The sequence below is a fragment of the Castor canadensis genome, chromosome 14 (genome assembly GCF_047511655.1).
Source record: "Castor canadensis chromosome 14, mCasCan1.hap1v2, whole genome shotgun sequence".
NCBI classification, from domain to species: Eukaryota; Metazoa; Chordata; class Mammalia; order Rodentia; family Castoridae; genus Castor; species Castor canadensis.
The window spans coordinates 58,789-84,488 of record NC_133399.1 but is presented as its reverse complement, the minus strand read 5'-3'; the positions used below and the strand labels follow the sequence as shown (position 1 = coordinate 84,488).

Here is a 25,700-nt window from a genome sequence, read left to right as displayed (position 1 = left end):
ACCTTGTTGCCCTGCCTAGGTCATCAAGTGACATCAGTAGTACTTGGCAAACTAATGCCAACCAAGTTGTCGTAGCTTGTGACTTCTTGTCATTCAGTACACACTGGCGCGTGGCTGTCCGTCCTGACCCATATCCCCGTGGCCGCACGCGCCCGTCCCTTCCTCTCCGCTTTCTGCCTCTTCCCTTGTCCTCTGCATCTCACCTGCCGTGTCCACCTGGGCTCCGGAGACATCTCTGTCCTTGTGAAGCCCAGATCCAGGTCATGGTGGGGCTGGTGAACAAGGCTTCCCTCACACTTCCTCCAGCCCTAAAGTCCCCGAGGACGTCCCTCCTCCCGCCATGTCAGTAGTGGCCCTTCACCACTACTCCAGTCTTTCTGGGACTCCATTACAGGTCGCCATTAGGTAACAGCCCTGCGTTCAAGGAAGTTGCAATGATCTATTCTGGACCCTGAAAACCTCTTCTGAGAAACAGGAAGCTGTAATGCCTCTGCAACGGCTGTCACGAGTGGGACGCTGGCTTGGTGACACTCGGGGCTCGGCGGGAACGCTCTGCCCATGTGCTGAGTGGGGCACCTTTTTCCCACTCTTGGGGACAAGGGCAGAGGTCAGCTGTTGTCACACTGTGAACAGCTCCCCAACTGTAGCTACCTGCTGGGAGGGTCACCTGGCAGTCAGAAAGGGACAGGTCAGACGGAGCCGAGAGCAACGCTGGCTGTGTCGTTTTGGGGTGCTGAGGATGGCGTGGGGCCCATGCACGTGATTAAGCCACACCCCACCCCAGAGCTGGGCCTCTGGTTTCTCTCCTAAGGAGTTATTCATTTGCTGCAAGGGTTTGACTGTGATATACTTTTGGGGGGGAATGCTGAATTTCACAGATACAGAAGCATTTCCTAGCCAGAGTCCTCAGGGGAAGAGATTGCCAGCACCACACACAGTCGCTCAGTGACTGGACACTGACCTGTGACCATTCACCAGAGAAAGGGGAGGCCACTGCTGCCTGGGCTCCTCAGGGGTATGGCTGCCTCCTCTGCACCGGCCCAGGGCTCTCGGCTTCACCCTCTCTGCCAGGGACACTGGAACTTTGCAAGGCTGTTGTCAAATTGGAAGAGGGCTTCTGGCTGGGCTCGGTGGCTCACATCTGTAATCCCAGCCACTCAGGAGGCAGAGATCAGGAGGATCGCAGCTCGAAGCCAGCCTGGTGAAATAGTGAGAGCCCGTCGAGCCCATCTCAACCAATGGCTGGCATGGTGGCTGTCCCACAGAGGATGTGTACAATAGGAGGATCTCAGTCCAGGCCAGTCTGGGCAAAAAGTGAGACCCCAACTCCAAAATGAAATGACCCCGGAGTTCCCAATAACTCAGCTCTTGTCACAGGCAGAAAGGCATAGTCTGTCCACAGGCCTGGACAGTCTGTCCTGCAGCACAGTCTTCCCCACTTAAAAACCACTGTCATTCTTCACGCCACATAGAGTTTGTCCTGGGCTCTTGAATGTTCTGCAAACCCAAATCACTGCCATCCCTGGAAGTGGGGACCGGGCCGAAAGCCCCAACTCCTACACATGCCCCATGCTTTCAGGTGACCACCCCTGCTGAAGCCACCAGGGCTGTGGCCACAGTTAGCTCATTAGCATCGATGTCATCTAATTAGCATAGGGACCCCAGCTCATCAGCATCGGGGTCACCTATCTTTCAGAAGCATGCAAGGATTGTAGGAGCTGCAGGCCAGGACCGAACACCATCACACTTGGCCTGCACTTGTGACCTCTGAGGTGACCCACATGAGGGGCGGCTCCAGTGCTGGCTCTGCCAGGGTTCTGCTCTGGTCCTGGGGTCCCAGCAGGGTGCCAGACCCTCCTCTTGGGACCAAAGGACCCTGGGCGTTTTGGGCGGTATCCAGCCCCTTGTTTCTTGGCTGCTGAGTGACTTTAACGGGGCTTCCAGAGGGGTGTGTGACCGAAGCCTGGGGGCCTGTTCCGCCCACTGACCTTCTGCCTGGCCGACTGTCACGTGCTGGGGCGGGAAACCGGCTGGGGACGCAGCTGAGCGACTTGGGATTTATTGGAGAGAAAGGAGAGAAGGGAAACCGGGAGCTGCGCAGGTGAAGGCTGCTGGGGCTTTCAGGGTCGTTTTCGCTCTGGGTTGGCTGGGTTTTCTTCATTGGCCCTGGGTTCGAGGGTTCGCCCCTTCTTGGGGGAGGGACACCGTCTCGATGAGCATCGTGGTCAGCAGCCCCGTGGCAGAGCCGGTGTCTGCTCTTCAGGATGCAGCAATGCTAGCAATGTCCGGAGGGATGGGTGCTTACTCACCCGTCTGCCTTAGGTGTCCAGACCCAACTCGACCAGCCGCTGCCAGGCTCCCTTGGTCACACAGATGGCCGTCCTGGCCGTCTCCCCCCAAGTCCCTCTGCCCTTTGTGCGCCAGTCACACGCTCTTTTCTTAGAAATCCCTGCCCCGTTCAGCAGTGTCTGCCTGGCCTAGCCGTGCACATCTATTGAGCGCCTCCTGAATGCGCACCCGCAGCCGCGAGGACAGCAGTTTCTGCCTCTGCCCACTTTCCAGACGAGGAAGTGGCCGGCAGGTTCGCCTGGCTTTCGAGGGAAGGGGCTGCAGTCCAGCGCTGCCCACGCGCCCTGCCTGGCTCCCGGGGTCCCTTTGTGGAGGGAGGGGCTCGAGGCCACCGAGGAGACACCTGACCCAAGCTTGGCCTTGTGGGTCAGACAGGCGGCCGAGGGGCATGACAGACGGACGGCCTCTGCCCACCCCCGCCTCAGTGACCGCAGGAGAGGGACGCGGACAGGGACAGGGACAGGGACGGGAGGGGGGCTCGAGGCCAGCATGCAGCGGGGGAGGCCCCGTGCGGGAGAGGACCGCGGCCAGGAAACCCAGGAAACCGAAACCGAAGGCCCCGCCCCCCTGCGCGAGGCCATTGGCGGGAAAGCGCTATGCTAATGAGGGGCGTGGCCTGCGGAGCTCCTCGGCCCTTTCCGGGCTGTCCCCCTGACCCGTCCTATGGCGCCCGCCTTTTACCACTACTCGCAGGTGTCCATGGCAGACGACTGGAAAGGAGAGGGGCCCCCGGCTTGCAGGTGGGCAACGCGGGCGTGCCTCGTGGGGCTGCTGCTCGTGGCGGTGGCTCTGGGGTTGTCCCTGCTCATCCTAGCTGTGAAGTTCAACAGCGAGGCCTGCCAAAACGGACTCCAGGCAGAGAGGAGGTGCCGAAATGCCACCCACCTTCTGGAGGACCAGCTGACCCGCACCCAGGACGTCTTGCTGCGGGTGAAGAACCAAACCGTCTCCTGCAACAGGAGTCTGGTGAGCCAGAGAGCCTGGGGGGCCTAGAAACCCTCCCCAGAACCCCACGGAGCTGGAGGGGGGGCCTTGAAACTGCCGGGGGTGGGGGCAGCCCATAGGAGGACCTGGATCTCCCTGCAGGTTTGGGGACCTGTAAGTGCTTTCAGGGCACTGGCCTGGGTCAAATCAGGGGCTTCAGTGTCCCCACTAGGATGAGGAGGAGTCTCCAAACTTCCTAGGTGTGTGTGTGGGGGGGGGCTTGAAACTCCTTTTGCATCCCAGTCTTTGGGGGACAGAAATCCTCGATAAGGTGAAGAAGGGGCTCTCGAAATTTCTACTGCATTCCTGAGACACTGACATTTTCAAAAGATTCCTGATATGGTGGGGAGGTGGGGGCGTGTCTTGAAACTGTCACTGGCCATCTTACTAGGGCCCGGAAGTCCCTCTGTGATCGGGGTTTGGGTGCCTCCTAAATCTTCCCGGGTCCTAGCACAAAGGATGTGGAGCTACCCACTAGGGTTTGGGTATAGAGAGTTTCCAAATTACCATGGGGGGGGCCTCAAAACTGCCATGTCTGTGACCACACGGTTAGTGGCAGCCCTGGGGACTCAGGTGCAACAGGGCTGGAGCAGAACCTGAGAGAGGTTTGGAGCTAAGCTCCTCTGACCTCTCACAGGCCTCAGTCCAGGACAGCAGTACCCAGCTTCTGACCCTTTCCCTGTCCCAGGTGGCCCTGATGGCTGACTTGGAGAAGAAGAAGTCCGAGATCCAGGAGTACCAGCTGCACATACAGGAGCTCCAAGGTGAGGGGGAGAGTCCAGGGAGGGCTTGGTGGGGCGGGGTCCCCAGGAGGGGCCAGGTGAGGATCACTCCCCATTCTGTGCCACCCCAGAACAGACGATGGAATTGAGACAGAAGCTGCAGGACAGTTCGGCAGAATTGGACCAACTAAGGTCAGAACCCCCGCACCTCCCTCCCTCCCTCCCCAAGGCAGGACCCCTGGCCGGGAGAGCTGACACCGCCCAAGTCCCAGATGGACAGGCTTGCACATGGGTCCCATGGCCCTCCCAGGACTCAGATGGTCAGGGGGTCGATTTTTGGGGTGACTGGGTCGCCCCTGTGCCCTCAGGAAACAGAACAGGTTCTTGAGCCAGGTGACGACCCAGACCAATGGTGGCTCCCTGGCCCCCTCCACCCTGCTCGTGACTTGGGCACTGGTGTTTCTGGGCCTCTGGGCGACAGGTGAGGAGGAGGCGCCCTGGGAGAAGATGGGGAGCACGGAGGGTGGGGTTTGTGGAGGGCGGGGCCTAAGCCTTTCTTACCTTGTCTCTTTAGGTCACAACCTGCATTGACCGGGTCCACCTGCTTTAGGCTTCCAGGGTTCCTACTTGGTCATGGGTGGGGGATGGGGGAGGGGTCACGCACTTTTTGCTGTCACGGTTTGGGGTTGTCACTTTGTTCTGGGGTCTTTGAGTGCCAAAAAATAAACACCCTCAAGTTTCTGGAGTGTCATATGTAACTCACCCCTCAGAGCTGGCCCTGCAGGTGAGGTGGTCACCTGGCTGATGTCCACCCCTGGCCCATCTCCTGAGGGACACTAGGTGCAGCTGAGGCTTCCCCAGCCCACTTCTCGGCTGCGGTCCTGCTCTCTGCACCCTGGTTCAGGGCCCATATCCCTGGGGTCACTCAGGGTCCCTCCTCACCAGACCGGAGGTTGTCATCTCCCCACAGGAAGCGCTGCTGGCCTGGCCTCCCTCGAACTTACTTATCCTGCAGTTCCCAGCCCTCCAACACCCTCTCCAGAATCACAGCACCCTTCACCCACCCTCGGTTCCTCCAGCCCTGTCCCCTCCTCTTCCTTCCTCCAAGTCCTCCTGGAATCCCAGCTATTGTCCGTGTGGCTTCCTGCTGAGGCACTGGGGACAAGAGGCCCATGTCACAGATTTCTGCCCTGCCCTGGGGTTCCCATGGATGCCAGCTCAGAGGGTTAGTGGGTGAAAAAGACCCCTACCACTGTTTCTCTGGGGACCCCAAACTGCCCTGCCTGCGCTCTTGCCACCCTACTTTGTGTCCACTACACCTCTGCTCTCCCTGACCTTGTCTCCATGGATGGAACTGCCATGCTCTTCCTGCCACAGGACCTTTGCCCCTGCTGCCCGAAGCGCCCCCGCCTCACTCCCAAGGTCTAGGTTGGGGTCTCTGCCTCAGCCCTGTTAACTTTCCTTTCTTTTTTCTTCCTGGGACACAAGACGTGGACGAGCTTGGCCAGCACTGTACCACTGAACCCTACCCCTAGAGTTTTTTTTTGTTTGTTTGTTGTTGTTGGTTTTGGTGGGGTTTGAACTCAGGGCTTCATGATTGCAAAACAGGTGCTCTACCACTTCAGCCACAACTCCAGTCCATTTTCCTCTGGTTATTTTGGACATGGGGTTTTGAGAATTACTTCCCCAGGCTGGCCTCGAGCCTCAATCCTCCTGATCTCAGCCTCACAAGTAGCTGGGATTACAGGCGTGAGCTACTGCATTGGAGTCGGGTGTCCGTCACCTCTGCCCCACAGATGTCAGGAACATACACACACCCTCCCCAGGTTGTGACAAGAAAACATGGCTTCAGACATTTTCCAGGGTGGGAGCTTCTGACAGACCAGTTTCCTCTGCCATCTCATTGGGGACTAAGCATGAACTGGGAAAGCGTCCTCACTAACATCCCCTTCTAGGTCGGGAAACTGGTCCGGAAGTTGCTGGATGTCAGCTGTGGGGTTTCCAAGCTGGTTGGCCCGTGGACATCTTCCCACGTGTCCTTGGGCCTCTTCCTCCTCTTCCTGCACTGCTAGTGACGGCCCATCGTGTCCCCCAGTGGTGGAGAAGTGTGTGACAGCTGGGGTTGCAGCCCAGAGGGAATCTGGCCATGCCCTCAGCTGCTGTGTGTCCCTGGCATGTGGCTCTGCCTCTCTGGGCTCTGGTTTCTTCATCTGAAATGAGGGACGCACAGTCGGTCACAGCCAGCTCATATTTATTTCTCACCTGCTACACACCAGGCGTGTGTGGACGGGGGCGGAAGGGGCGACAACAAGACAAACACAGGCTGTAGTTTTAGGCACTCGCCCAGTCTGAGGACAGAATTGGGGAATCAGGTGAAATTACAGCAGGGCCCTGGAGCCTAAGCTGCTGAGGGTGGCAGGAGGAGGAACCCTAACCCTAACCCGTCCATGCAAAGGCCCTGGGGTGACAATGCAATCGACAGACGAGCGAGGAGATGGGGGGTTGTGTGGGGGCGGTGGGGGTGGGGATGGTGAGGGCATCGAAGAGGAGCTGACCTGGTGGCTCACGCCTGTAATCCCAGCTACTCAGGAGGGAGAGATCAGGAGGATTGTGATTCCAGGCCAGCCCAGGCAAATAGTTCCTGAGATCCTATCTTGAAAAAAACGCATCACAAAAAACAAAGGCTGGTGGAGTGGCTCAAGATGTAGGCTCTAAGTTCAAACCCCAGTACCGAAAAAAAAAAAGAAAAGAAAAAGAAAAAAAGTCATAAAGAAATGCACCTCGGGTCCTTGTGCAGAAGGAAGGAAAGGGTTCAGAGAAGAAAGGAAAGGAGCTGGGAGCTGGAGCCTCGCCCTGGTGTCCATCCTGCTGCCCTCCAGTGTCTGTTGCGTGTCCCCTCCTCTTCCACCCTCGGTGTCCCCATCCACAGGGTGGAGACCTCACCCCAGAGCCTGGCCCATCGCCTCCTTTGCAGGTGCGGTTTCTGATCCCCACAGAGCCAGGACCAACTGCGTTTCACCGTTGGGGAAACTGAGGCAGCGCGGGCAGGACCAGAGAGAGCCCAGGACCCCTGTCTGTCCGTCCGTCCGTCCCTCGCGGGCTGCGCAGCCTGGGGTGGCGCCGCAGGGTCCACCCTCCGGGTGGCGGGGCGGGGCCTGCTGTCCCCGGCGCCCACGGTGCCACTCGGCCGGCCGGGCGCTGGCAGAGCTGCGGGGCGGCATGGCGGGGCCGGAGCCTGGGCGCGCGTGGCGGGCGCTGGCGCTGTGCGGGGCCGCCGTGTTCCTGGCGGCGGCGGCGGCCGGCGGGGCCCTGGTGGCCTGGAACCTGGCCGCCGCCTCCTCCTCCCGGGGTCCGCGCTGCCCCGAGCCGGGGCTCAACGCCACGGTGCGGCCCGCGGACCCCGCGCCCGAGCTGGAGGAGCTGCGGCGGCGGCTGGAGGACGTGGCCGGGCAGCTGCACCGGGCCGAGCGCGGCCGGCGGGAGCTGGAGGAGGCGCTGAGGGCCTGCGAGGGCCGCCAGGTAGGAGGGCAGGTGGAGGCGAGCACCGGGCCTCAGTTTCCCCCAGTCTCCAGCGGATGCGCAGCAGTGAGAACAGCGCTGGAGTTGCGTCCCGCTCCTACGACGCCAGTTCGCTTCGAAAGGCCACCTTTCCTCTGCTGTCCCCCCGGTAAACGGTGACTGGGGGAACCCCAGGCTCTGGAGTCCACCTGGGGAGGCCCCATGTGCCGGCTCCTCCCCGCCCAGCAGTCCTATTTTGAGACAGGGACACTTAAGTCACCTGTAATTACGAGGCTAAAGTTGGCCTCTTGGGGTCAGTACCCGCCAGGACCTTCCTTTTCCTGCCCCCTCAGACTCTCTTAACTCTCCCCAGCCCGAGCCTCACCGAAGAACCAGCCTCAAAACCACCGTGTGCATGGTTTGAGTGACTACTGTGTACCCCTCCCAGCTGAGGGGCACAGCATCTAAATTTTAAAATCTAAACAGCTGGATGTGGTGGTGCTCCCCTGTAATCCCAGCACTTGGAAGGTTGAGGCAGGAGGGTCTCGAGTTCGAGGCCAGCCTGCTAGACTTAGGGATAATGTGGCCCAAAATGAAATGAAAGAAAAAGGGCCTGGGGATGTAGGTCAGTGGTCCTGGGCTCATCTTCCAGTATTTAAAAAAAGAAAAAAGGAGGGTGAGCTGTGTCCCCTCTGGTTGCTCAGGAGAAGTGTCTGGGGGCGGGAAACGCTCTCAGGCCAGGTCCTTTTGAAGAGGCATCGCCACCCACCAGGCTGGCTGAAACCGCAGACAGGGATGTCCCCATCCATCTGACACTGGAGCTGGAGTTTGTCTCACCGAGCCTCGGGGCGGGGACCTCCCTCAGACAGGCAGCTGCCACCATTCAGTGCCCAGGCTTCAGTGGACACTCCTGTCACTGTCCCGCAGAAAGGGCGAGCCCAATTCCGTCCCCGCCTTCCATCGCCTTTTCTCCACTCTGCAGAGCCTGCTTCACACGCAGGTAAAGACCCTGAAGGTCGAGGTGGACGAGGCAAAAGCACAGGGGACCCAGATGGGAGTCGCCAACGGGGAGCTGACAGGTGTGTGGGGCGCAAGGGGGTGGGCCTCGCTAGAGGTGGGAGGACACACAGGTCCTAGATGTGAAAATAGCATGCAAATAACCGCGAACACCTGTGAAAGAAAGCAAATAACCTGCAGAGGCCAAAAAAAGTCACAGAAGTAACACAAGGGCGTGGCGCAGTGACCAAGCGCCTGTCACCCCAGCACTGTGGAAGCTGATGCAGGAGGGTCGGGAGTTCGAGGCCAGCCTGGGCTACACAGCGAGCGCCTGTCTCAACAAAGCAAAATAAAGCACCGCAAATATAAGAAAACACGCAAACACTCACAGAAGAGTGAGAACTTAGGAAAAGGCATGCAAAAGGCGCACACACTTAATTCAAATAAAGCAAAGCCTGCAAGCAGCATGAGAACCCTAAACTCAGACGCGGGGGCTCGGGGTCCGCGTCCTGACCGCGGCCCCTGCCCCGCAGAAGCCCTGGCGCGCTGGGAGGCGTCGGCCGCGGAGACTGCGCGGCTGCGGGACGAAGCTCAGCACCGCGCGGGCGCAGCCGAAGCCGAGCGTGAAGCCTGCGCTGCCCGCGAGGGGGCGCTGCGCGAGCGCGTGTGAGTAAGGGGCGGGCCCGAGAGGCAGACGGACGGGGAGGATGGCCAATGGCTATGCAGGTGTGGTTCTATAGGCCAATCAGGACTTGGAGCGTGCTTCAGCGGGAAAGGCTGTCTGCAGGGGGAGCGCGGGGGGCGTGGCCACGTGGACCGGAGAGGCAGCCCAGGGGCGAAGCTAGGGCGGCGGGGGAGCCGGGTGGGGCAGGGTCCCCAGGAGGGAGGGTTCCTGGGGCCCGGAGCCCATGTGGCCTGCGGAGGGAGGGGCAGGGGCGGCGGGGTCGAGGAGCGAGGACCCCGGGGGCGATGGCGGGTGGAAGCGGGGTGGCCGTAGCAGGGGTGCTCACAGCGCCCCCCCTTCCCGCAGCCTCGCCCTGGAGACTGAGCTGGGCACCCCGCGCAGAGGGCCGCGACCCCGAGCCCGCCCAGGGTCCCGGTCCCGGTCCCGGTCCAGCGCCCACTCGCGCCCCGGAATCACCAAGGGCTGCCGGCGGCCACGGGGCGCAGCGCACCCCACGCGGTAGGGGGGCTGGTGGACACTGGGGCTGCAGGACCGCGGCCATGCGATGCCCGGTGGAGTCCAGGAACAGCGCACAGAAAGAACCCGCAGCCCTCGCTCCGACCTCATCCTGTTTGTTCTGCATATGGGGAAACTGAGGCCCACTTGGTGCCGCGGTGAAAGAAGGCTGAGCTGCGACTTGGGGTCCACTAACCCCCGCGTGGCCTTCATCCCACAGACAAGAGGACTGGTGGTCATCCCGGCTCGGGAATGACGTGGAGGGGTCACTTTCCTTCCCCGGCCTCAACTTATCCTGTCTGTAAAATGGGTGGGTGGAATCCTGTTTAGGGAACCACGTTTCCTTGACAGGAGAGACTCACAATGAGGGTTCAAAGGGAAGACGCAGGCCTTCTCTGTAAGGGTGACACAAACGCCCAGGTAGACTTCTAACAGATCCAAGTTACAGAAAACTAATGGGAAAAAAATGAGAAAATGCATAAATTCAGGAAGTGCCATCAAAATCAGAGCCAAGGCTGGGCGTCAATGGCTCACGACTGTAATCCTAGCTATTCAGGAGGCAGAGATCAGGAGGATCAGGGTTTGAAGCCAGCCTGGGCAAATAGTTTTGGAGACCCTAACTCGAAAATACCCATCACAAAAAGGGCTGTGGAGTGGCTCAAGCGGTAGAGCACCTGACTAGAAGTGCCACATTCTGGACGCAACCCCCTCAACAGAAAAACAAAACAAAAACCTGAAACCAAAGGCCGGGTGGGGTGGCCCGCACCTGTAGTCCCTGGGGAAAGGAAAGTCCCATTTCAGGTAATTTAACTTTTCCTTCAGCGCTAGGAAGGGCTCGACTGTGCCCTTTCCCCTGCTTCCGGTAAAATAACATAACATAAAGGTCACCAAACTGACTGGATTCTGGGGTTGAACCCGCAAACATCTGAGAAGGAAAGCAATGCTGGCCCACTCCTGGAAGACAGGTGCAGGTGGGGCCACCTCCCTCCCTCCTCTCCCCCCATTTGTTTTTTGAGGCAGGGTCTGGCTGTGCAACCTGGGCTGGCCTGAACTAATGACCTTCCCATGACACCTCCCGAGCGCTCTAGGAATTTTTGTGCAACTATATTTATGAAAATCATGGATAATGATTGATTTTGAAGGGATGGAGAACCTGGGGTTGGGGCCTGGAACAGAAAAGCCCTTAGTGGCCAGGCGTAGCTGTAATCACACCTGTAATCCAGCTATTCCAAAATAAAAAGTTGTTTATTTTTAAAAAGGAAACAAAGAGGCAGGGAGGGTGCAGGAGAACCTTTGCTAACACATTCTTGGTAATTGCCGACAATTGCAAACAACCTTGAGGTCCACCAGCTGGCCACGGTTTAGATGAGTGTCCATCCATCCATCTGTGGACTACTATGCAGCTGTTGAAAAGGCAGGAGCTGACCTCCAAGACACATCAATGGGAAAACCGGGAGAGTGGGCACTTGTGTGCCTTGAGAACCACCTGAAGGACCAGGAGGGACCATCATCCCAGGACTTGGGAGGGAGGCTGTGCAGTGCTCCCGGCCCCTGGGAGGCTGGCGGGAGTCACCGTCTCACCTTCCTCTGTATACCTTTTGTACAGTTTGCATTTTAAATATCATACTCACGTACTGCCTTTTAAGATTAGAATTTGTTTTAAAAATGCCTGAGAGGCTGGTGGAGAGAGGGGCATGGGAACCTGAAGCCTCAATGCTGGCAGCAAGGCAGAGGTGGGTGGCAAGTGACCACGACGTGGCTGCTGTGCTGAACTCTGGCCACTAGGGGTCGCCCCAGACTGCAGCTAAAGAGTCCCCAAGTTGGGGAAATCCAGAAGCAAACAGGAGCCCAGAGCAGCCAGTGCTGGAGGCTGGAGGCTGGAGGCCAGCCTCTCCCCAGCTGGGGTCCCTCCAGGCATGGCCGTGGGGCCCGGGGTGGACGGGGTCAAGTCTTGTCATTATTGGTCATCTTCTGTGCCTCCTCCACCTCTTCCTCCCTCTGAGCTCCCTGAAAGTTGCAGTGGGACTGGAGGGCAATGGAGCTGTCACAGGACACTGGGAAGAGGGGGCAATGGCTGGGGCTCTGAGCCCCACACCACCGGCAGAGAGTCGTGAGGACCTCGTGAGTCGGACAGAGCAAGCTCTGCCACCCCAGGTGCAGGGGGCATGGGACCTGCTGCCACTCACCACCAACTCCCCCACGTCCCCTGCCGCCACCCACAGGGCCAACAACACCCTCACCCCACCCCCTGTCCTCCCTCCCTTCGAATGGTCCCCTGGGTCTCTGCTGGTCATCTCCATCTGTAAGCATCTCTCTATTAGGACGAGGTCCATGGCCTCATGTACAGGAGGTCAGTGATGCTCCACTGAGTGGTATCCACTTGTTTCTGCCCTGCTGTGGCTGCCAGCAGAGCTCCTGAGGCTTTGGGGACAGTGATGGGAATCCAGGCTCGGTGGCTCACATCTGTAATCCCAGCTACTCGGGAGGCAGAGGTCAGGAGGATCACAATTTGCAGCCAGCCTGGGCAAATGGTTCACGAAACCCTAGCTTGAAAAACCCTTCACAAAAAAGGGGTGGTGAAGTGACTCAAGGTATAGGCTCTGAGTTCAAATCCCAGTACCTTACACACACGAAAATATCCCAGTACCATCACCAACAAAAAGCCCAGAGCAATCGTGGACAGGTCAGGACCTGGACTGGTCATCCAGGACACAGGGACCTGTTATCCACCCCGTTCCCATCCCAGTCATGGAAGCTGGGCGGAGAGTCTCACACAGTACGGGCTGCCTGTATCCCTGTCGCCCCCAAACTACAAAACCTAATTTCACCAGAAAACCAAAGACCACATTGCTGCAAAGGGGACTGTGAACCTTGCTGACACCACTGCTTCCTTAGGAACCTTCCGAGGACCATGAGGCCCCCCGACTACAGGCCGGGCCGTATCTCAGAAATATAAATAAACCCAGAGTCTTCCTGAGCTCGTGTGATTTTTTAAACCTCCTGTCTCCTGAGGACTTCAGTTGTCCCTTCAGCAAGTGACACACAGTTGACTTCCTTCTCCACCTAAGCAAACAACTCAAGCTGAATTGATTGTTTTCCATTTAGAAACGGGGGGTGGGGGTGGGGGTGTAAGACCTGTCAGACCGTGGCGCCCCAGGGGGACACAGAGGGTCCGCCAGCTTCCTGAAGATGACAAAGTGTTTCCAGGAAAAAAACCGATGCTTCCCGCTCGGCTCCCTGCTCCCTGTGCAGCGCTGGCCCTCTCTCTGTGGGGACACAGGAGGGACGTTTTCAGTGTCTTAAGGAGTCTTAGCGATGGTTGGCAGGAGTGTTGACGGAAACAAACTTCCTTGAAGGGCAGATTGGTGACAGCTAGGCAAACGTGGGGTGCTGGTGTTGACACCAAGACATTTCATTTGTGGAGATTTGATTTCAGATCTTCTGTTCATTTAAAAGGAACTTAGAAAGTGTCTCAATGCCCGCCATGGCTATCGTGGTGACGGAAGTGGTTCCAGATCGGGCTGGGGCTTGACAGTGGCACAGCCCTGGCTTAGCAGAGAAAAAAAATTAACAGCTCAAAGAGGGACTCCATCGTTACTTTCCCTGTTAAAAAAGTCTAGCTGAAAACACCCGCCACCCAACCGAGAAACATGAATGAAAGGTGTGGGATCGTCATCAGCCAGACTCAGTGGCCTTGTCTGCAATCCCAGCACGCGGGAGCTGGAGGATCGTGAGTTCGAGACCAGCCTGAGTGCAAGTCAGAACATGCCCTGTTGGCCTTAGCATCGGGGGACATGAGGCCCAGGCTGACAACGAGAAGAAGGAAGACGAGGCCAGGGTCCACGTCAACAGCTGTGTGCCCAGGGAGGCCAGGGGCAGAAGAAAGGTGTCTGCCTCACGCTGCTCTTAGAATCCGTCTCTCCATCGCCATGCGGTCACCAAGGCCACTTCTGAGAGAACCCCTGCTCATAACCCTGTCTGTCCATCACCTGGATCGGTGGTTCTGACCAGTTCTGTTCTCGCTGTGCCGAGTGTGACACAGAACAAAACATCTCAGAAAGAAAAGGAAACGGAACATTGTTTTGAGCTGGCTACAAATGCCAGCTTGGGTTCTTGCAACAATTGCCCCAAATGTAACTTTTACCTCATCAAGTCTAGGCGCCTTTTGACTTTCTGGGAGTTTGAGGTTGCCTTTTTTCTTTATCAGCTGAATTCACATTCTTACACTTTCCACATCTCATGAGCAACAGGCAAGACCCCAAGTGCACACTGTGACTGTCACACCTCCTGGCGGTGGCCCTGCCCTGCCCCCACCTGCCCCCGTCATTGTCCCACAGGCCAAGACTCCAGCGCTTCCCTGTGTCCCCAGCCTGGTGTCAGACAGGCAGGGTCTGTGGGGCTGTGGCTGGTCCCCCCTAAAATCCACCGCCCTTTAAGGCTGGCCCTGCACCAGGGGCCTCGCAACAGGCTCTGTGCCTCCTCCTTAGACAGGACAAAATCCAGGAGAGGAAGTCACTCGTCCGAGGTCACACAGCTGGCACGTGGCATAGCCAGCACTTAAGTGGAGCCCCACCCGCGTTGTCACCCTGTGTGCTCTGCCCGGGTCTGGGAGCTCTGGGTGGGCCTGGCCAACCTGGAGACATGGCTGGTTGGGCAGCAGCTGAAGCCCCCAACCCTCTTCCTCCACCAGCCTGCTGGCTGCAGTGGGTCCGGAATCAGGAATCACAGGGTAGCTGCAAAGGCCAAAGGTCAGCGCGGGTTTCCTGCCGCCCCTGGGAACTTCCTCCCTCTCAGCCCTCCACCCGCTGCGCTGAGCACACCCTGGAGGACCCTTCCCCTGTCACCCTGGCCAATGGGGGATGGGTCCCCTGCCCAGCTTTGCCCTGCTGTGTCCCCCACTGGCAGTGGGCAGCACCATATGACTGTCACCTGCCCAGGGCCCAGTCTCCATTCCAGCTCCGTGGTGCTCCCTGCAGCCAGCCCTGAGCCCATCAGGCTGGGGGTGTCTGTGTAACAGTCCCCAAGGCCTGGGTCCTATTGGGGGGCCCTGGCATCAGGGGTCACAGGAAGTTTGCCTGGAGCTCCTGGGGCAGGGAGAGGGGGGCACACACACCCAGAACACTTTGCTCCTTTGCTCTTGAACCTGAAATCCCTTCCATGTCTGCTGGGGACTGACCCTCAGTGACCCCAGGAGATCCCCACTGGGTTTTGAGCATCGGGGGACGCTCAGCCCTCAGGTACCCACACTTCCACTGCCTGTCTCACCGAACCCCAAATAAGAGTGGGGTTGGTAACAGCAGACCCTTGCTCTCGGGTTGTCCCAGCCCAGCCACAGGGCCAGCCAGGCAAACCCCATCTCGGAGGGGGAAACTGAGGCACAGGCATCCTGCAGCACTTACTGAGCGCCTGCTGTGCCTGGCGGGATGAGGAGCTCGGGGAGCCGGCGGCACACGTGCCATTATGGAGCACGTCCTGCAAGTCCGCCCGGCCGTGCACAGGCGCGGGCGTCACGCGTGGGCCCCGCTCGGGCCCGGGTGCTGGGTGCGCTGCGCAGAGCGCAGAGAACCGCGCCCCGGGGAAACCGAGGCGCAGCGGGGCGGGCGGGCGGGGCGGTGAGCGGCGTTTCCTCCTGCAGGAAGGAGGCGGGGGGAGCGGGCGGATAAAGCGGGGCCGGGCGGCGGCGCGGGAAGCATGCGGCTGGCCATGGAGCGCGGGCCGTACGCGCGCGCGGGCGCGGCGCGGGGCTGCTGGTTCTACCTGCGCTACTTCTTCCTCTTCGCCTCGCTCATCCAGCTGCTGGTCATCATGGGCCTCGTGCTCTTCATGGTCTACGGCAACGTGCACCTGAGCACCGAGTCCAACCTGAGGGCCACCGAGCGCCGGACCGACGAGCTGTACGGCCAGGTGCAGCAGCTGTCGGCCGCGCAGAGCAACCTCACCAAGCAGCTGAACCTCACGGCCACCGCCAAGGACGCCATCATGCAGCTGCTGCTGGGCGCGCGCCGCGACCTCGAGCGCATCAACGCCAGCTTCCGCCAGTGCCAGGCCGACCGGGTAAGGCGGGGAGTCCGCACCCGCGTCCCCAGGGAGGGCCCAGTCTCTGCACCCCGCATCCCCAGCTCTGCCCCGTGTGCACCTGAATCTGCAGGGAAGGCCCAGGCTCGGCACTGCACCCCAGACAGACATTGTTAATACCAGCGTGTCCCACGCGACATTGGGACTTGCATGACTGACGAAAGAATGCCCCATCTTACTCTTTCTTTTGCAATAATGAAACACCTGAGTACAGGCCGTTTAAAAACTTGGAGGTTGGGCTGACGGTGCAGCTCAGTCGTGCAGCACTTGTCCAGCATGATCAGTGCTGGGCTCCATCCCCCGCACTGCACACGCAAGCAGATTCATAGCTGCTGAGGTGGCCACGGCTGTGACCCCAGCACTCCGCAGGCAGAGGCAGGGCGATGGGCAGCCTGGCTGCGCAGCGAGGCACTGTCTCAAAAAAGGAAAAAAAATTAATAGCCAGGCACCAGCTACTTGGGAGACTGAGACCGGGAGCATCAAGGTTCGAGGCCAGCCTAGGCAAATTCTGAGACCCCATCTCCCAAGTAACCAGAGCAAAATGGGCTAAGTCCTTTCTGCCTCCTCTGCTATTGGCTGCAGAAAAGCCATCTTGCCTCAACCTGCTAAGCAGATGCTCTTCCCCCCTGGTAGGGAGAAGTTAAAAGGAAGGCTGACAGGGGAGGGACTTTTCCCCAGGGGCAGAGACAGGCCCACAGGTGGCTTTGCAGGGAGACTGGCTCCTGTGACATACTCTGGACAGTCACCCGTTGTCCCTCACTCTGGCTCCCATCAGGGGCTCCTGCTCACCCTGAGATGAGGAGGGGAGGCGAGGGCTGGACTGATTTGGGAGGTCTGGGTGAGGGGAGGTGACTTTGGTGGTCCTGCAGGGAGTGTCCTGGTTGACTGTGTCCGGTTCTGAGGAAGCAACCCCTGGCAGGTGTCAGAACACCCAGCCCTCCACTGTGCAGGAGAAAGGGCTCAGCCCTTCTGACTCCAGGGCAGGCCTGTGTGTAGGGGGGGCTGTGCCTCCTCCCCCAGACCTGCCATGTCATCTCCCCAGCCTCCTGCCTCAGACTTGCACTGCAGAGGGGTGTGCACACCTCAGAGCCCTGGGGCAGGGCCCTCTCTCCCCCTTGGACCTCCTGGATTGGTTTCTCTCCCCAGAACCCCAGGGTAGAGCTGAACCCCTTTAGAACCACAGCACGGATCCTGTACCCCCAGATCCCTACAGCAGGATGGACCCCCCTCATTCCCCTAGAATACAGTGGGTACCCCCAGATCCCTCCAGGCCAGAGCGAGGCCCCTCAGAGTCAATGGTTCCTGGGAATCATTTGGACTTTCCCGGGCAAGTGCGGCCATCCGGCCACCTGGTCCAGGGTCATCAGATTTAAGATTGTCACGCATCCAGGAACGCCGACTCCCCAGCACAGAGAATCAGACGCCCCAGATTCTCTGTGCAGTTCACGCCAGTGACCCCAGCACTGGAGAAACAGGCAGGAGGACGGGGAGTCAGAGGACAGCGAGTTCCAGGCCAGCCACAAAGACACTGTCCCAAAAAAACAAATGAAAAAAGATTCTGGATTTTTTATTTATTGGAGCTGGGACTTTAGCTCAGCACCTCACCCATGTTAAGACAACTCTACCCCTTTCTAGGTTTTTAGAAAAATCTCTCAGCAGCACTGGGGTTTGAACTCAGGGCCTCACGCTTACTACGCAGTGCTCCACCACTGAGCCACTCCGCCAGCCCTGCTTTGTGATGGTTTTTTTTTTTTTTTTTTTTTGAGATAGAGTCTTATGAACTATTTGCCAGGGGCTGGCCTAGAACCGTGATCCTCCTGATCTCTGCCTCCTGAGTAGCTGAGATTAGGGCGTGAGCCACCATGCTGGGCTTCAGTTAGATTTTTTTAAACTTTAAGCTTTGAGGGCTGGTAGAGCACCTGCCTAGCAAGTGTGGGGCCCTCAGTCGAAACCCCAGTGTGGCAAAAACAGACAGACAGACAACTCTGAAGAGTACCGCTGGTTTTCTATTCTTCCCCTTCCCCATTCCTTCTGTACTATGAGTGGGAAAGCAAGCTGTCTACCACTTGAGTTATACCCCAGATCTACGTTTTCTTTCTTTTAAGCATTTTAGTTTTTTTGAGCCTTGGGTTGGAAAAAGAATTTACCAAGATGGAGAGCAGGAACAGATTTATTAGAGGAAGAAACACAGTGGCAGCTCTGCAAAGGAGCTCAGTGCCAACAAGTTTCAAGCTTTTTATTGGTGTAAGATATTTGTACTTGCTTGCGGGGTGTGGCGTGATGATTCCCTGCATATACACAGTGCGTGATGATTGAATCGGAAAATCAGCCATCTCCTCAAAGATTGTCACTTCTCTCTCTGCCTCTCTCTCTCCTCTCCTCTCGGTTTCATCAGCTTTTCTGTCCGTGGCTTGGTTTCTGGCCTGAGGCCTGGAGGAGGTGGGCGATGACCCCGCGAGCTCCCAGGGGTGCAGAGGGGCCTGAGGCTCCAGGAGCCCTTTCTTGTCACCCTTCACGTTTGGGGCGACTCACTTTGTCTACACCTCTGGCTCATTAGTCTTCCCCTCCAGCTCCTGGAGCAGCTCAAGATGCAGGTGGACGTCAGGGCCACCGCCCTGGACACCTGCCTGAAGGCCAAGGTGGGCTTGGGGCCCGGAACGAGGTTGCAAGGCCACGTTGGCCTTGGTGTCCAGCTTGAGTCTTGGGAGCATCCCCACCGGTTTCTGTCCCTGTCCCACGGTCCTGGGTGTCAGCTAAGGGCCAGCCTTGAGACGAGGGACAAGGAGCTGCAGAACACCCCTGTCCGTCCCGGCTCAGTGGTGCTGAGCTCTGTCCTGTGTCCCTCCCTGGGGCAGGTCACCTATTTCACCTATCAGCAGTACATCGCGGCCATCATCCTGAGCGAGAAGCAGTGCCAGGACAATCTGAAGGAGTCGAACCGCAGCTGCGAAGGTGAGTGTGGCCAGCGTGGGGTGGGGACGGGGGACGGGGGGACGGGGATCTCCTGGCCAGACCCTCCCAACCCTCTGGGATCTGCTCACCCTGTCCCCCCAGCCCTGATCCTGAAGCTGGGGGAGAAAAGCAAGACGCTGGAGCTGGAGCTGGTGAAGGAGAAGGCAATGTGTGCCCAGGATAAGGACGGCCTGGGGACAGCCAAGCGCATGGCCGAGGGGCAGCTGGCCGAGTGCATCAAGGTCCAGGAGCTGCTGCGACAGGAACAGCAGCTGGGGCAGCAGCAGCTGCAGAAGGTTCAGGCCCTGTGCCTCCAGCTGGACAAGGACAAGTTCGAGGCGGACCTGCGCAGCCTGTGGCGGGATTCCATCATCCCGCGCTCGCTGGACTCGCTGGGCTTCGGCTACCACCCGCTGGGCTCCGAGCTGAGCTCCATCCGCAGGAGCTGTGACCTCATGCCCAGCCTCATGGCCAGCAAGGTGGAGGAGCTGGTCCGGAGCCTGCGGTCTGGCGTGGAGCGCGTGGCCCGCGAGAACACGGACCTGCAGCGCCAGAAGCTGGAAGTGGAGCGGGGCCTGCGGGCCAGTGAGGAGGCCAAGGCCAAGGCCGAGAAGGAGGCCCAGGCCCGGGAGGCCAAGCTGCAGGCCGAGTGCGCCCGGCAGACACAGCTGGCGCTGGAGGAGAAGGCCGCTCTGCGGAGGGAGCGCGACTCCCTGGCCAAGGAGCTGGAGGGGAAGAAGCGCGAGGTGGAGCAGCTCAAGATGCAGGTGGACGTCAGGGCCACCGCCCTGGACACCTGCCTCAAGGCCAAGGTGGGCTTGGGGCCCAGAATGAGGGTGCAAGGCCATGTTGGCCTTGGTGTCCAGCTTGAGTTTGGAGGGCGCCCGAGGTCAGACGATGAACCTGAGTTTGGAGTTGGGAGCTCACCGCTAGGTTGGGTGGTCAGAGTCCCTTGAGAGTCCCTCGGTGTTGGGGTCAGCGCACGGGCCGGAAGGGTTACATCGAGTTAGGACTGAACATGGCAGGGTGCCTCTGGGTTTGGGACTGGATGGGTGGACGGAGACTTTTGTGGTTGCTTTGGGATGGGGTTGGGTTGAGGCCTGCAGGGTGAATTTGACAGAATTGGGGCTGGGGTCTGAGGTGGCCATGGTGGAGCCCAGGGCTGGGTTGCCCAGCAGTCGGTCTAGGGGACAGGGGACAGGGCACAGTTATGGCTGAGTCTCAGCTGGACAAGTCGGATCCCTGTGGGGTTTGGGCTGGGCTGGGATCAGCTCTGCGGTCCGAGGGTGGCACTTGGGGTTGGGTGCTGCTGCTGGACGAATGGGGCAGGTGAGCAGACCCCGCTGGTCACTCTTGGAGCAAGGTGGTGAGGGTGAGGGAGGCCTCGGAAGCTGAGCTCTGCAGAACGGGCTTTGGGACCTGCGTGGGAAGCCGGTGCCGGGTCCCCAGGCCACTGAGGACTCATGGTGGGCGACTGCACTGTTACCGTGTGTGTCATTCTGCAAGGGGCCTCTGCTGGCCCAGAAGGACATCAGCACCCAGGTCTCCAAGGGCAGCAAGGGTCCCCAGCCCCGCTCACCTCCCGCCCCTCTTCCTTCTTCCCACAGTCCCAGCCGGTGACCCTGCCAAGACCTGTGGTCACAGCTGCCAACCCGCCACCCATCAGTGAGTGACAGAGGGAAGGGTCAGGGAAATGGAGGGTCCCTTCCACCCAGACTGCTGGGACATGTCTCAAGCCTGAGCCCCCCTCCCCACAGACCCAGCAGACCTGGAGGAATTCAAGAAGAGGATCCTGGACTCCCAGCGATCCCCTGCAGTCAACCCCTTGGTCCCATCCAGGTAAGGCTGGCTGTTGAGTGTCGGGGCTGCGGACAAGCCTAGGTGAGACTCGGGGTGGAGGGAGGATGAGCTCATGCTTGCTGCTCCCTTAATTGAGCACCTACTGAATACCAGGTCTTGTGCTGAGCCCGGAAGACCCAGTAGTCATCCTGACACACCCAGTTTTGTCTTCGTGACACTCCCTAAGTAGTGGGCAGGACAAGCAAGGAACAAGGTGTGATGAGAGAAGCAAAGAGCCTGCAGTTATTAGGCCCTTACTGTGAACTTTGCTTGCTGTGTTTTGGTTCTTTGAGGCCAGGTCTCACTGTGCAGCCCAGGCTGGGCTGGAACTCACGATCTTCCTGGGTTTATAGGTGTGGCCAGGGCTAGGTCTGCCCTGTTCTAAGCACTTTCACGATTAACTCAGTTGATCTTCATGACATAGCTTGGCTATGGACAGGGAAAGTGAGGCACAGACAGGGCTGCACCTGACTCCAGGTGACACAGCCAGGGAGCAGGTGGCAGACCTGGGCCCTGAGCCCAGGCCCCAGCTCCACACCGGCAAGGCAGGGCTTCGGGGAGGAGACGCAGGAACAGTGTCCCCGCCTGCAGGAACAGCCAGTGCGGCGGCCCAGAGGTTGCACTGGGTGTGAAGGTAATGGGCACCTGAGTCTCACGTTCCAACTGTACAAAAATGGAGGTCACGCCTGTGATGGAGAGATCGAGGCCAGCCTGGGCCATATAGTGAGACCCCGTGTCACAGAAAAGGAGCCCTGGTGTCAAGGCCTGGACACGCACTGCACGGCTAGTGTCCAGAGCAAGGGGCACACGCCCTGTCATGGCCCCGTGCCCCTTCACCCCATCCCAGCCGCTCATCTGTTGGAAACAGCCTGTCTGTGCGTCACCAGGAAGGTGACTCAGGGCACTGCCCAAGGACACCCTGTGCTCCCTCCAGGATCCCGGTGACTCCTGTGGTCAGTGACCGAGTCTGGACCCACATCTCCACTTGCAGTTACCCCCGAGGGTCAGGGAGATGCTGGACTTTAAGTCAAATTCTGTGACCCCAACAACTCCACTGACCGTGAGCACCCTGGGTCCATGGCAGCCCTGGGTGCTGAATGTGGCTTTCTGGGCAGATGGACAGGGTCACTGTGGCCAGGCCCCACTTGAAGCACCTCTTCATCTCCTCCTCATTCCTTTCTTCCTTTCTTTTCTGGTGGGACTGGGGTTTGAACTCAGGGCTCTGCACTTGCAAAGCAGGCGCTCTACCGCTTGAGCCACAATCCAAGCCTTTTTTGCTCTGGTTATTTTTGAAGATGGGGTCTGGCTTTTAGCCCAGGCCAGCCTGGACCACCACCCTCCAGGTGTGTGCCACCACTCCCAGCTACTTGGTTGAGATGGGGTCTTGGGAACTTTTTTGCCTGGTTTGTCAAAGAACCGGTCCTGATACCATCCTTCCAAGTAGCTAGGATTTCAGGCGTGAGCCAGGGGTGCCCAGCTTGTCTTTCTTTCCTTCTCTTTCTTTCCGTGTCCTCCCTCTCTCTGTCTCCCCCTCCCTCCCTGCCCCATCCTTTTTTTTTTCCCCTATGTGGCCCAGGCTAGCTTGGAACTCGTGACGCTCCTGCCTTTGGCTCCCGTGTGCCTCGGTTCTTCGGCATGGCTCTGTCATGGAGGGCTCATCACCTCGCAGAGCCGCCCCCCCCTTCTTGCTCTGGATGAGCCCCTTGGTCCCCCAGCCCGCAGGGAGGGAACTGAGCCCTGAGGAGCCCCCAAGGCAGAGGCAGTTTCCTTCTCTTGTCTTGGCCTGAAGCCGGCGTGGTGAGGAAGGAGATTCTATCATTAATCCATTTCTCAGAGCAGGGAACTGAGGCCCAGCGGTGTCGTGCATGGGGTCGGGCTCCCAGCCCAGGACTGTCCGGCCCTGGCTGAGAACCGGGAAAGCACTCGACATTGTTTACCCCAAGTGACGTCCCCTGCTGAGAAAACAATGGGCACTTAGCCCCGGTCCCTCCTGTGTCTCCCTCGGGTGGCAGGAAGGACCTCTGTCTGGCCTTCCAGTGGGGAGAGGCCCAGGGTCAGGTCCGGCTCAGCCAGCGCCCTATCTCCCCACCGATCGACTTCTTTCTTTACGCACTCGGTTATTTTGAGCCGGTCCCGCTGTGTGGCGCAGGCTGCCCTGAACTCCGGGCTCCAGTGACCCTGCTGCCCAGCCTCACGGCCCGGCACTGTCACCCACCCCGGTGCCGGGCAGCTGGTCTGCGCCTACTCCCGCGGTGCGTGGGATGAACAGGGACCCCCACCGTGTGACATCACTCTGTTGATGACAGCCCCAGTGGCTTTTCTTCACTGGGGTGCCATTTGCACACGTATTTTCAAAGGTTTCTGAGCACCACACCTGTGATCCCAGCACTCAGGAGGCCGAGGATCACGAGTTCAAGGCCAGCCTGGGCTTCACAGCCAGACCTTGTCTCAGAAGGAGGACATTTAAAAAACAAACAAACAAACAAACAAAGAAGCATAATTTGCCGGGGGCCCTGGTGGCTCACGCCTGTAATCCTAGCTGTTCGGGAGGCAGCGATCAGGAGGATCGAGGTTCAAAGCCAGCCTGGCAAATAGTTCGTGAGATCCAGTCTGGAAGAAGACAACACAAAACAGGGCTCAAGTGGTAGAGCGCCTGCCTATCAAGTGTGAGGCCCTGAGTTCAAACCCCAGTGCTGCCAAAACCAAAAGCCACACAGTTGATCAAAATATTAGGTAAACTGAGCCCAGGGCTATGTGGCTGGATACAGCAGAACTGAGCATGGAGGCCTCAGGTGCCGTCTGCCCCGGCTCACATCCCAGCCTGCGTTTCCTCGTGTCTCACGCAGTGCTTCGGCGCCAGCCCCGTGTGTGGCTCATGGAGTAGTGGGAGCCACGTGAGGGCAGACGACTGAGCCCGCGGTGACGGGACAGACAGGAAGTGAGACCCTCCTCGGGGCAGCACAAGGCTTCACCCAGGAGGTGACCAGGGACCTAAAGGAGGCGAGCGAGGGGCCCCGAGGGGACCCTGGGAAGGTGCGGCAGGCAGAGCCGTGCTTGGTGAGCTTGGGTGGAGTGCAGGGGTCATGGCAGGCAGGCAGGTGACAGGGGCACCTCAGGCCAGCTGTGGCTACAGCAGGGACCATGGCAGGTTCTGAGCAGAACTGGGACTTGGCCCGTTCAGGCCTGCGCAGGTTCCCTGTGGTTACTGGGGAGAGAACTCTGGAGGGTGAGGTGGACCTGGGCCAGAGTACAGGCAACTGCGGGTCCAGCAGTGCCAGGTGGGGAGAGGTGGCCCTTGTTGGCCCCCCTGGCTGGCAGGAGGGGTGTGGAACGTCAGGGGTGGGGGTTTTGGGGGCCGGTGACCAGAGTCAGGGAGGGGTCCTGAGCCAGTGCTGGAACGTGAGGCCGCTGGGGCCCCAGGGAAGAGCAGGGAAGGAAGGGAGGGGGCAGCGGAAGCAGTCCCTCCTCCCCCACCAGGAAACAGAGTCAGCGCCAGCCCCTGACCTGCAGGACCTAAGCCAGACAGCCATGGCTCGTGCAGGCCACGGGGGAGGCAGGGGCGGAAGCGCTGGGGAGGCTCTGGCATGGTGGGGACTTGGCAGGGCTGGAGTCCCTGGCGGGGAGGCCTGGCAGAGGCAGAAGGACGGAGCCTTGGATGCCAGGTCTCCAGGCCGAGGGCACTGGGGAGCCATGGAGGGTGTGTGAGCAGGGGCAGCCTCACTGGAAAACTCATGGGAAGGAGGAAGGCTCAAGCCCTGGGTCAGTTCTGTGCAGGTAAAAGAACCAGAATCCAGAATCCCAGCACTCGGGAGGCTGAGGCAGGAGGTTTGTGAGTTCGAGACCAGCCTGGCTGCCCTGTCTCAAAACAGAACAAATTAAAAAAGAGAGAGCTGGCCCTATCTTAGGGGCCGCAGTAGGGGTGGCCAGCTTTAGGGCAGGATCTCAGCCTCCAGCACCCGGGGGAGTTTTGGGGACAGGCCGACAGGCTGCAGCAGAGGCTTGGGGCTCCGGGAGGCGTCCACAAAGGGCCAATAGAGCCTGGGGAGGAGGGAGGTGGGGACCACAGCTGTCCTGTTCCAGGCCTGGTGAGGTCCTCCGTCTGTCTGACCAGCTGCTGTGTCCTCTTCTCTCCCCAGTGGCTGAGAAGGCTACGGTGGAGGACCCCGGGGTGGCCCCGTCCATGACCTCGGGTGCCGGACACGACTGCTGCCCCCTACTGCCCTTCACAGCCACGTGCACCCAAGGCCCTGGGCACAGACCTGGCGATGATGTCAGACAGCGATGATGTCACGCACAAAGCCGCCATGGCGTCACGGCCACTCAGCGCTAAGCTCACACGGCAGTGGCAGAGCACCACCATTGCACGCGTGCATTCCCTCCTCACTCTCGGCCCCACGTCACTCGGTGTCACTGCCCTGCCCTGCACCGGGCCAAGCCCAGCGTCCCCTTGTGCACAGCCTGGTGTCAGCCGCCAGCCTCCTCCGACTTCCTTATCTCCCGGGCCTGGCCAGGAGGTGAGAACAGGAAGCCATTGGCCTCCTCCTCCCTCCAGAGTTTCCAGGCCCCCCTTAAGGGTTTCCAGGCCCCCCCTTGAGAGTTTCCAGCCCCCCTTCCAAAAGGGCATGGTCCAGGGGTGAGGGTCCCCCAGAGCCCGCCAGCTCCCCCTTCCTGTGGCTCATGAAGATACTAGTGACAATAAATAAATGTCAGCTGTCCCTTCAGAGGCTCCAGAGTGGTGACTTCTGCTCAGGAGGAAGAGAAGGCTGGAGAGATGGGAACCTCAGGCGCCATGGCTTCCCTCACACACCTGTACACATGCCAGCAGTGATGAGTGACTGCGTCACTGTCACCTCAGCGTTCAGGGACAGGACTGCGCACTGAGCGTGACAGCATCACCACCAAACTCAGTGTTTCTTTTAGCTGCTTTCTGAGCCAGGGTCTTGCTGGGTTCCCCAGGTTGGCCTGACTTGAGATCCTCTTGCTTCCTTCCCAGGTGAGGGGACAGGTGCGGCCACCACATCTGGCCGGTGTTTCCCTATGAAGTGACTGTCGCTGCCGCTCTGCCTTTTCTAGGATTGTTCCCAGGCATTGACAATGGCCGAGTG

At 59.4% G+C, this 25,700-nt stretch overlaps 3 protein-coding genes across 5 annotated transcripts; all 3 read left to right on the top strand.

The window, feature by feature from the left end:
* The first annotated feature begins 1,982 nt into the window (after nt 1-1,982).
* Nucleotides 1,983-4,796, top strand: LOC109695624 (bone marrow stromal antigen 2). 3 transcript variants are annotated; one of them, XM_074053488.1, is made up of 7 exons: nt 2,052-2,101; nt 2,463-2,581; nt 3,043-3,315; nt 4,022-4,097; nt 4,187-4,247; nt 4,424-4,536; nt 4,630-4,796. In XM_074053488.1, exons 2-7 carry the CDS (start codon nt 2,510-2,512, stop codon nt 4,644-4,646), a joined length of 612 nt encoding a protein of 203 aa, XP_073909589.1. In that variant the 5' UTR covers nt 2,052-2,101; nt 2,463-2,509; the 3' UTR covers nt 4,647-4,796. The 3 variants fall into 3 exon arrangements, with proteins under 3 accessions (XP_020033843.2, XP_073909589.1, XP_073909590.1); XM_074053489.1 differs by having other exon boundaries at nt 2,054-2,101; nt 2,466-2,581; XM_020178254.2 differs by lacking the exon at nt 2,463-2,581 and having other exon boundaries at nt 1,983-2,101.
* A 2,478-nt stretch (nt 4,797-7,274) lies between these two features.
* LOC141416515 (coiled-coil domain-containing protein 194-like) lies at nt 7,275-9,736 on the top strand. Its single transcript, XM_074053467.1, has 4 exons — nt 7,275-7,574; nt 8,536-8,632; nt 9,083-9,215; nt 9,580-9,736. The coding sequence occupies exons 1-4, from the start codon at nt 7,275-7,277 to the stop codon at nt 9,734-9,736; spliced, it is 687 nt and encodes a 228-aa protein (XP_073909568.1).
* Nucleotides 9,737-15,387: 5,651 nt separating this feature from the next.
* Nucleotides 15,388-25,316, top strand: LOC109695621 (plasmalemma vesicle-associated protein). Its single transcript, XM_020178250.2, has 6 exons — nt 15,388-15,783; nt 18,660-18,756; nt 18,859-19,568; nt 20,364-20,421; nt 20,514-20,595; nt 24,732-25,316. Exons 1-6 carry the CDS (start codon nt 15,421-15,423, stop codon nt 24,736-24,738), a joined length of 1,317 nt encoding a protein of 438 aa, XP_020033839.1. The 5' UTR covers nt 15,388-15,420; the 3' UTR covers nt 24,739-25,316.
* Nucleotides 25,317-25,700: the final 384 nt, after the last annotated feature.